The sequence below is a fragment of the Carettochelys insculpta genome, chromosome 9, assembly GCF_033958435.1.
Source record: "Carettochelys insculpta isolate YL-2023 chromosome 9, ASM3395843v1, whole genome shotgun sequence".
Taxonomy (NCBI): Eukaryota; Metazoa; Chordata; order Testudines; family Carettochelyidae; genus Carettochelys; species Carettochelys insculpta.
In genome coordinates this window covers 64651597-64661128 of record NC_134145.1, presented here as the reverse complement: position 1 = coordinate 64661128, position 9532 = coordinate 64651597, and the positions used below count along the sequence as shown (strand labels likewise).

The 9532-nt window shown below is 63.1% G+C and overlaps 1 protein-coding gene across 1 annotated transcript in view; it reads right to left on the bottom strand.

Annotated features, from left to right (window-relative positions):
• Nucleotides 1-5400: 5400 nt before the first annotated feature.
• The window catches only part of CRIP2 (cysteine rich protein 2), a 41906-nt gene continuing 37774 nt past the window's right edge, over nt 5401-9532 (bottom strand). Inside the window, exons 6-8 of the mRNA XM_075002899.1 lie at nt 8765-8859; nt 7841-7898; nt 5401-7098 (exon numbers count right to left, since the gene is read on the bottom strand). Coding sequence (XP_074859000.1) covers nt 7031-7098; nt 7841-7898; nt 8765-8859 — 221 coding nt within the window. The 3' untranslated portion in view covers nt 5401-7030. The remainder of the gene's footprint in view (nt 7099-7840; nt 7899-8764; nt 8860-9532) is intronic.

Here is a 9532-nt window from a genome sequence, read left to right as displayed (position 1 = left end):
TGTCCACAATGGGTTTCTTGTGCTTTCCTCTGAAGCCTCTGGCGAAGCAGCGGGATGCTGGCCCGCCTGGACCATTATCTGAGGAGCAGGGCAAGTCCCACATCCCCAAAGGGGCGATGAGCTGGACAGGGACCGAGAGACAACATTGTTGGCTGGGTCGGGCAGCCAGCTCTCAAATCCTGCCTCCTGAGCCCATCCTGCCTCCTGCTTCTTTGTCTTGCCTGATGCCCAGACTGGCTCCAGGAGGGATTGTAACCCGCTCCTGCCCAGCTAGGACTGGGCCAAGGGTTCAAAGGCAGGGGCAGAGCAGGACTCTCCACCCCGCTAATCAGCTGCCCAATCCAAGGTCCTAGCCCATTTTCTTGCAGAAACAGCTTTTGTAAGGCAGGCCACCTGAGCAGCTGGTTCCCCACAGGCCTCTGCAGTGACCACAGGCCTCGCTCAGAGCTGCCCCTGGAAAACCTTTCCTAAAGACTGGCAGTTCTCAGCAGTAGACAGGGAGGGTATTTAGCCATTGGAAACTGCTACCAAGGGAAGCCAGAAAATCTTCATCCCTTGGGGTCTTCAGCCCCAGACTGGCTGGACCGCAGGCTGAGGGGCTTCAGTCAGACATGTTCTGGGCTCAACAATGGGGTGGCTGTGAAGTTAATTGGCCGGTACTGTTCAGGAAGTCAGACTAAGTGAGCTCACGGCCCCCCACTGGCTTAGATGCTGTGCCTGAGCCACTGCCAGGACAGCACAGCTGGTCTCCTCTGGCCTCCACATTGGCGCCGCCAGGCAGGTTCCCATGTAACAGATAGGAGTTGGGTGGCTTTGAGGGCACATCAAAGAACAGCTCCCTGGCCCTCGCCCAGCTGCCTGGTTTCCACTGTAAGAGGGAAACCCTTTGTTCCCAGAACATTGTCACCATTTGAAAGTGTAGTTGGCGCGAGCCTAAGTGAGGTGCCGCTTCTTTTAGCTATGCCAGTCTGAGCCGTGCAGCCAGCCCTGTGCAGAGCACCAACGCACTGGTACAAGTTTGCATACACGCCTGCATGAGTCCATCTTCCCACTGCAATTCCCAGGCAGCCTGATGGGTGTTAGCAGGCAGTCAGGCCTGCCAGCGCCAAGTGGTGACAATCATGGGAATTAAAAAAACCCCAAACAAAGAAGGGACTGCCCCGCCCTGCCTTTAGAGCTGCTGAATAGTCCAGCTCAGCGCTCAGATGGCCTGTCCTTGTGGGGGGTATGCCAGGGCCCTGCCGCTTGTGCTGATTTACTCCCAGCCTGGAGGGCTTCGCCCAGGCCTCTCCCCAGGGTGGGCTGGTTTAATGACTCTGACAGGCAGTACAAATGCTCCACTCCAGCCCTCTTCAGGGAGCTGACCAAGGGCATCCTGCGCTTTGGAGGCCCCCCGGCCCTGGCTGACCAGTCAGGTGGGCTCACACCTGCTATTCCCAAGCACACTTGCTCACCTCCTGGGGCTGGCTGGGGAACAGACAGGCTCTGGCTTGGACAGACTGGCAGTCCCTGGCTCTCCTGGAGCAGGTCTTTAGCGCAGGCTGACTGTGTCGCCCCAGCAAGCCCCTTCCCCGTGGCAATCTCCCTCCCGCCTTGGTGAGAACAGCAGGCAAGGTGCTAGCTAGGATCCCCTTCCTGTCCCTGAGCACTGGGACCTTTTACCAGAGCCCGGGGCCCGAGACACTTGCCTGTAACCCAGTTACTCACTATGCAGCGCTGCGAGGAGCTTGTTTGCCTCCCAGTTGCCTGATGGGGCAGACCGGGCCCCAGCCCCTCTGAACAGCCCCAAAAACCCCCTCCCAGAAGCTGCCTGGGAAGACCAGGCCCCAGCCCCGCTGTACAGCCCCACAAACCCCCTCCCAGCGCCTGCTGGGGGAGACCAGGCCAAGCCCCTGTGAAAGGTTCCCACAAGCATAACTCCCTCCCTCTCTGGCAATTACACCCTTCCGCTGAAGCCAGCGAAGGGGGTGTGAGTCTGTCCTGTGATGTCAGTGGGTTTGGATGGCTCCGATACCATCCCTGAGGCAAGCTGGCTCCTGAACTAGCGTTGTGCCCTACCAGTGTCAGGCACAAAAAGCTGAACCACAAGGGGTGTCATGGCACCATTTAGTGCCGTCTCACGTGGGCTCCTGTGGTGCCTAACCCCAAGCATGCACCTTTCCTTAGGATCTAACTGAAGCACCGATGGAAAAGTCCACTCAAACCCATAAGCCAAGCCAGGGTTCCCGCTCGGCCGATTAAATCAGGGCTTTGCTTTAAATCGGTCTCCATGGCTCCGAGGCAGCCTGGCTACTGCGCCCGCTGAGTATCTGCTGCCCCAGCTCCAGTGAAAGAGTGTCCCCCCCCCCAGCACACGAGGAGTTCCCGGGCCCAGCTGACGGTGGCTGGAGCACAGGCGGGAACGCGGCTCACGGCTGAGGGGCAACTCCAGCTCCCCTCCTGGCCACGTCTCCATCACACAGACAAGATGGCCTCCCCTGCCCGGCCGCACCTGAGCATGGCTCTGCATTGAGCTATTTTTGTTTTGCAGCCCCCCCCGCCCTCCCCAAAACTGTCACAAGGAAAAGCAAAAGCGCCAGTAACTGAACGTCTCCATCTGTGAGTAATCAGCCAGCCCCCGCCGGGGAGGCGCCTTTTTCCGCTCTCCCAAGTACCATTTAATTTCTACCAGCACTGGTGCCTCCTGTGCCAAGCGGCAGCCGGGCCAACGCCCCGCATGGCAGATAAACACTGTGGTGTGTTTGTGTACTTTCCAGGAGCCATGGCAACGTCACACAACTGTGCAGGCCAGGCATGGCACAGCAGCCGGCAAGAACAGCGCCTCCAGCCCCCCACAATCGGCCCTGGAGGGGAGACCCAGCCCGGGACTGACAGGAGCCTACAGAGATGGGTTGAAGCAAGCACAAGCCAGGTTCTGTGGGGCTCCACACACCAGTGGACAGGGGACCACGTGCTGGTAGCAGCCTAGCAGGCAGCTTGGCCATGGCTCCTGCTGTGGGGGAAGGGGGAAGGTCCCCCCGCTTTCTCACTTTTCCTCTGCTTCCCACAGCCACCTTCAGCTCCTGTCCCTCAGCAATGCCCCTGGGCCAGCCCCTGGTCAGGCACCCCACTACCAGGAGCCAGGCCCTGACACGGGACACCTGCCTCGCCCCATGGAGCACTGGGGGGCCCCCGCCTGGCTCCTCACACCTGGAAGTCACGGCTGGGTTCAGGGTTCTGCAGCCGTCCCCGCGCCGCCCCGGCCGGAGAGGTGGGGAGGACAGGAAACGAAGGGGACAGGACAGGCTTGGTGCTCAGAGAGGGGCGCGCAGCAAGGGAGCCGAGAGTCCCCACCTCTGACTGGCTCCATCCTCCCGCAGCAGCACCCCAGCCACAGTCCTTCTGCACCGCACTGTGCTGGGCCCCTGGTCCTGCTGCCTGGACAGAGCAGAGGTCCCTGCAGCCAGCCCCTGACACCGGGCAACACTGGGGCTACCAGACGGAGGGGACCCCTTCCCACCAGTGCGCCCATGAGCTAAGCCCTTGGGCAGCCACCCAGCAGAGATTCAGGGGCTGCCCAGCTATTAGCAGAGCACCCACAGCTGGCAATGTGCATGTCTATGGGTGGTGCACATCCACACATGCCCCTGTGCACAGAACAAAATTTATTCCACCCACTATGGAGGAAATTAGAGGGACCCCTGTGTCCCACCTCCCCCCCCGCGCACACACAGGCAATGCACCGAATGTGCACTCCCTGCTGTCCGAGGCACATACTCTGCACCCCACCCGTGCCCAGCTGACGTCCTGAGCTGGGGGAGCCCTCGTCATTGCCCTGAACCTTGCACACCTCACCGCTTGTGCAAGGCACCTGCCAGGAAGCTGCTCCTGCACCATCTACTGGTGGAAAGGAAAACTGCAGGCAGCTCCCCCTGCTGCACATTTATGGAACTTCTACCTAGTCTCTCTGTGCCTCAGTTTCCCATCTGTACCATGGGGGATCATAGTGCGGTTGCCTTGCAGGGGAGTTGAAAGACAAGAGGAAAGCAGGATGGAGGGATTTCAAGGTGGTCTCCCATGCACACGTCTAAAGGGTGCAGAGAATGAGATGCAGCCAAGGGGTTATTCCTGCCTAGTCTACTCCAAACCAACACTTTCAGCTAGAGCCCTTCCCATCCCTCCCCAAGTCGGGGTTCCACTGATGATGCATTGAGCAGGACAGCAGGAGAGCAGGTCAGGGAAGCGGGAACCACCGCCAGACTCCTAGATTAGAAACCGCATCCTCTGATCTGTACGATGCCACAAAGTCTCCAGCACCCAGGGTAAAGCCAGCCTGGACTGCCGAAGCAACTTGTCAGGCCTGCGCTGCATTACACACCATGGCTACGTCTACACGTGAAGCCTACATCGAAGTAGCTTATTTCGATGTAGCAACATCGAAATAGGCTATTTCGATGAATAACGTCTACACGTCCTCCAGGGCTGGCAACGTCGATGTTCAACTTCGACGTTGCGCGGCACCACATCGAAATAGGCGCTGCGAGGGAACGTCCACACGCCAAAGTAGCACACATCAAAATAGGGATGCCAGGCACAGCTGCAGACAGGGTCACAGGGCGTACTCAACAGCAAGCCGCTCCCTTAAAGGGCCCCTCCCAGACACAGTTGCACTAAACAGCACAAGATCCACAAAGCCGACAACTGGTTGCAGACCCTGTGCCTGCAGCATGGATCCCCAGCTGCAGCAGCAGCCAGAAGCCCTAGGCTAAGGGCTGCCGCCCACGGTGACCATAGAGCCCCGCAGGGGCTGGAGAGAGAGCGTCTCTCAACCCCTCAGCTGATGGCCGCCATGGCGGACCCCACTATTTCGAAGTTGCGGGACGCGCAATGACTACACGGTCCCTACTTCGACGTTGAACGTCGACTAGGGCACTATCCCCATCTCCTGATGAGGATAGTGACTTTGACGTCTCGCCGCCTAACGTCGAAGTTAACTTCGAAATAGCGCCCGACGCATGTAGCCGTGATGGGCACTATTTCGAAGTTAGTGCCGCTACTTCGAAGTAGCGTGCACGTGTAGACACGGCTCATGGGTCCACCTGACATCAACAACCCCTTGTGCTACCAACAGCACAGATGTAACAGTCCCTGTCCCCGAGAGTGTTTCTAACCAGGCTCCAGAAAGAACAGGTGGGGAAACTGAGGCACAGGAGACCCTTGCACAGGGTCACCCGGCCCGGAAGCGACCAAATGAGGAATAAACCCCCAGTGCAAGATGCTGCTCCTCCGTCTCCCAGCAGCTGAGAGGGCCACCCAATTTCTGCGTTTTAGGTCACTCCTGTGGTGTGAAGGGTCCTGACTCCTCCGAACCTGCCCGACGGGCAGTGAGGAGCACGTCGCACATGCAGTCAGACCACACCACTCATTCAAAGCTTTTATTGTCGGCAATAACAAGAGGAAATCGGCCGTGCTGGCTCACCGCGGGGCACGCTGGTTGGCCTGTGCCCAGCGCGAGCGCGGCCCCTGGCCCTGCAGGTGACGATAGCCTCGGGTGATGAGCCAGGCTGGAGGCAGAGCGCAAGCAACATACGTTCCCTGCCATCCCCAGTGCAAACGGCCGGTGCAGTGATCGGGGGCACGCCCCCCTCACCGGAGCAGAAAGCACGTCTCTAACCACCGATAAACAGATGAACACACAGCACCACATGGAGAACACGCAACACACTGTCTCCTCCCAGCTCCTCGCCTGGCCCTGGTCCCAGCTCCCCGACTCACCCCCAGCCCCTCCCTCGCCAGCCCAGGGCCTGCCCTGCACTTGGGCAAGGGAGCCCCAGTTCCTCCCTGCTCTAGACACCGACGCTGCGACTCTGTCACCCACCAGCAGCTAGGACACCGTGCCAGGCACTGCCCACGGCCCCTGGCAAGGACATGGCTGGGGAGCTGCTCCAGGGGCTGTGCAGAAAGCTCGCCGACGGAGGGCAGGCTGGAGCTCCCTGGGCTGGGACGGCCCGAAGGCCCATTCCCGCGCCTCACACAACCGGGGCAGAGGTGCCAGATGGCCTCCGCTGCGGCCAGGGAGGCAGCGGTCCCTGCCCACCCCCCAGGATGCTGGCTTGCCGAGGGACGTGCCTGGAGCGGACATCACCCTGGCGAGCCGCTCGCAGGGCGCCTGGGCAGGAACCCGCCTGCACACTCCTCTCGGCTGGGCGTGAACCCAGCTCCGAGGGGCTGATCTCTAGCTGTGGCGCTTGGGAGGGCGGGCGACACCCCACTCATAGGAGCCAGCTGGGGGGTGTTCAATTCTCCTTCCCCGAGTGCTGTGCCCCCACTCCTGCCGTCCCCCCCGAGCACCCAGAACGCTGCAAAGCAGCTCCTGTGGGGCAGGCACTGGAGAGGGGAGGAGCTGGGAGTGGGGGTCGCCAGCGTGCGAGAGGCACTGGAGGGGAGGAGGACAAGCTGGAGGGGGTCGCAGGCGAGCTTGGGCACTGGGCATCCCCCAGGTCGGTGCCTGTGACCCAACTGCTCACCCACTGAACTTCAAACCAGCACTTCTCCGGTAGGGCCACGCTCCCTGTGCGCGGGACGCGCCACAGCCAGCCTCCACGCAGGCTCCCAGCCCTCGGGATGGAAGCGCCAGGGCAGAGCCTGCGCTGGCTGCCGGTCGCACGGGGCTGCCGATGGGCTCACTCGGAGAGGGCTGCCCTGAGCTGCAAGGCCAGGGGAACGCCAGGGGAATCAGGCAGCCCCGTCCCGTCACTGGCAGGGCTGGGCCAGGAACACGGGGCGGGCAGGGTCATGCACCCGGGGAGCAACCAGAGACACTACTTCTGCCTGTAACCGCAGCGCTTATGTTACAGACTGTCCGAAGGCCCAGCCGGCCGGGCAGCCGCCCAGGGGACAAACAGCCGGGAGCTCGGCTCTGTGACGCCAGGCTCGGGGCGGCGCCAGCACAAGGTGTGGCTGTCCGGAGCTAAGCTACTTCTACCGAGGGGAGCTGAGGAGGAGGGGAGTGTTAGGCAGGGCAGGCAGGCGGGTGGGCGGCGACGGCTCCTTAGGGCTGGTCCTTGGCTTCGGGGTCTTTATCGTAGATGTAACTTCCAACAGCTCCGGTGTTGACCCCTGCAAAGGAGAGCGAGCCTGGCGTAAGGGCAAGGCCAGCAGATGCGGCCGGGCACCCGGCGCAGACACACCCCTCAGCCCGGGGGCCTACACGGACCCTGCGCAGAGCCCCACGACAGAGGCCAGGAGACGGAGGGGCAGGGGTGACTGCAGACCATGCCTGGCCATGGGCCCGCTAGCACCTCAGGGACCCCCGCTGAGCCCCGTAGCTCCGGCCTCGCCACTCTGTTTGGCTGGAGCGCGGTGGGGCAGGGGCTGTCAGCCAGGAAGGGCCAATGGCACAGGCGGGCTGAGGAGCATGTGGGCTCTCACCCAGCTGTTGGGGGCCCCCCCTCCAGCCAAGCCCTGTGCACCCCCTGCCCTGGCCATAGGGGCTCGGAGGTGGGAGAGGCTCTGCTCCACCAGCGTCCGGCCGGCTGGTTTCCCAAGTGCAGCACGTCTCCCGTTCTCACCACGCTTCCCAGCCCGCCTGAGCCAGGGGGCCACTCGCCCTCCTGCCCGAGCCTGGGGGCTGCCGACACCCCCTCCCCAGGCGACCTAATGCAGGGCCATGGACCAAGCTCCCGGCACTGCCGCAGCCAGGGGAGGGGGCACGTCTCGCAGAGGCAACGCGCCCGCTGGCTGCAGACACTGCCCTCTAGTTACCCTCCCACCACCCCCGCCCTGCCCCGTGCTCGGGGGCCTGGGGCAAAGACCCCCCATTCTGGCCTCCGGACTCCCCCTCCCCGCAGCCCACACTCACCCTTGGGCCCAAAGAGGATCCCGTAGCAGGGCTTGTGGCAGTAGGGCTGCCCGTCGTGCTGCGTGGGGCAAAGCAAGACACCCGTCAGCGCCACCCCAGGAGATGCAGCTGGCCGCTCCGCTTGCCCCGCTCCCCCCGGGCTCCCCAGGGTCTCGCCTCTCTGCCCCAGCTCCCGGGGAGAGAACATGGCTCAGGCAGCACTGCCTGAGGGGCGCAGCCCCCGTGCCCGGCCTGGGCTGCTGGCTGTGCCGAGCCCTCCTGCCCACCCCTGGAAACGGTCTCCTGAGGCGGGAGCAGGGCACACGGGGTCTCCGTCCTTTGGGCCCCCAGAGCCTTTGGTGCTGCGAATGCCCCAGCAGCACTGAGCAACGGGCATCTCCGCATGCGTCCGCACTCACCCTCCAGCAGCCTGGGCGGCCCCAGCCTTTCCTGGGGACTCCAGCTGCCCTCCAGGGGCGTCTGGGAGCGCCGGAGCGCACAGTGCAGGGCAGGGGCCCCGCAGCCATTGCCCTGAGGCCACGCCAGGATCGGTCTGCCTCGGGGCACGCCCCTGCCCCTGCCACAGCCGCTGGCACTGCCACACGGGCCAGGAGATTTGTCTAGCCATGGTCCAGCTGTCCCACCCCGTTGGCTTCGCTGGGTGACCAGCTTTACCGTGCGGGTCTGACGCAATCGGCTGGGTGCACACCAACCCCTGTCCCTCCCCCAGGCACAGGCCCTCACTGCCGCAAAGGGCAGCGCCTGGGCGGGGGGCTGGGGAAGGAAACGCCCAGACTGGGGGACATACCCGGCCCCTCACTAGCCCGAACACGCACGTGCACCAGCATGCACCTTCTCGCACAGGTGGGTGGGGGGAGGCGGTGGTGCAAGCCGCACGAGGGCTCACGTTGGGCAGTCAGAGCAGAGCAGGCACCCGCTCCTCACCTCTGCGTGGCCACCGGGGGTCAGCGTCTTGCCGCAGCGCTCGCAGCGTAGGCAGGGGCGGTGCCAGTCCTTCCCCAGCGAGGTCACCTTCTCGGCTGGAGCAGAGACAAGGGCCGCGTTGTCAGTCCCTGCCTTGGCGTGAACCCCTCCGGGCTGCGCCTTCCCCAGCACGACCTCGCCCAGCAGCAGCCCACACAGCCCGAGGGGGAGGCGGACATCTGCCCCAGCTGCTGCTGCGGGTGGGCAGGAGACGGCATTCGCGCAAGCTCCGTGTTGTGCTTAGCCGCATGTACTCGAGTCGGCCGCCAGAAGCAGCGGCTCCAGCACCTCCAGGGAGCGTGTGACTACGCACGGAGGTATCAACAGAGCCCTGTTCCCTGCTGGAAGAACACCACTGACTGCAGAGCATCTTGTGTAACACCAGCGGCGGGGCAGGAGGTGGCTCTGGGACAGACAGCCACACAGACTCCGCAGGGGTGAACTGCATGAGCGTGCGTGGGTTCCCTGCCCTTAGCACTGGTGCGATCCCATCTGGAATAGACCTGTCACCCCTGCGCACCCTGCTCTTCTCCCTACAGCACCAGCGTAGCTAGAAAGGGGAATTAACCCCGAAGGCAGACTTGCTCACCCCTACCCTCCCAGATACCTCCTCGCCCCAGGCCCCCTACGCCTGCCCCTGAAACCCTTCTGCAGAGCAAGGGCTGCCTCGTGGTTACAGATCCCAAATCTTGGTCCAGGGACCTGGGTCCCACTGCTTCCTGCGCCCCC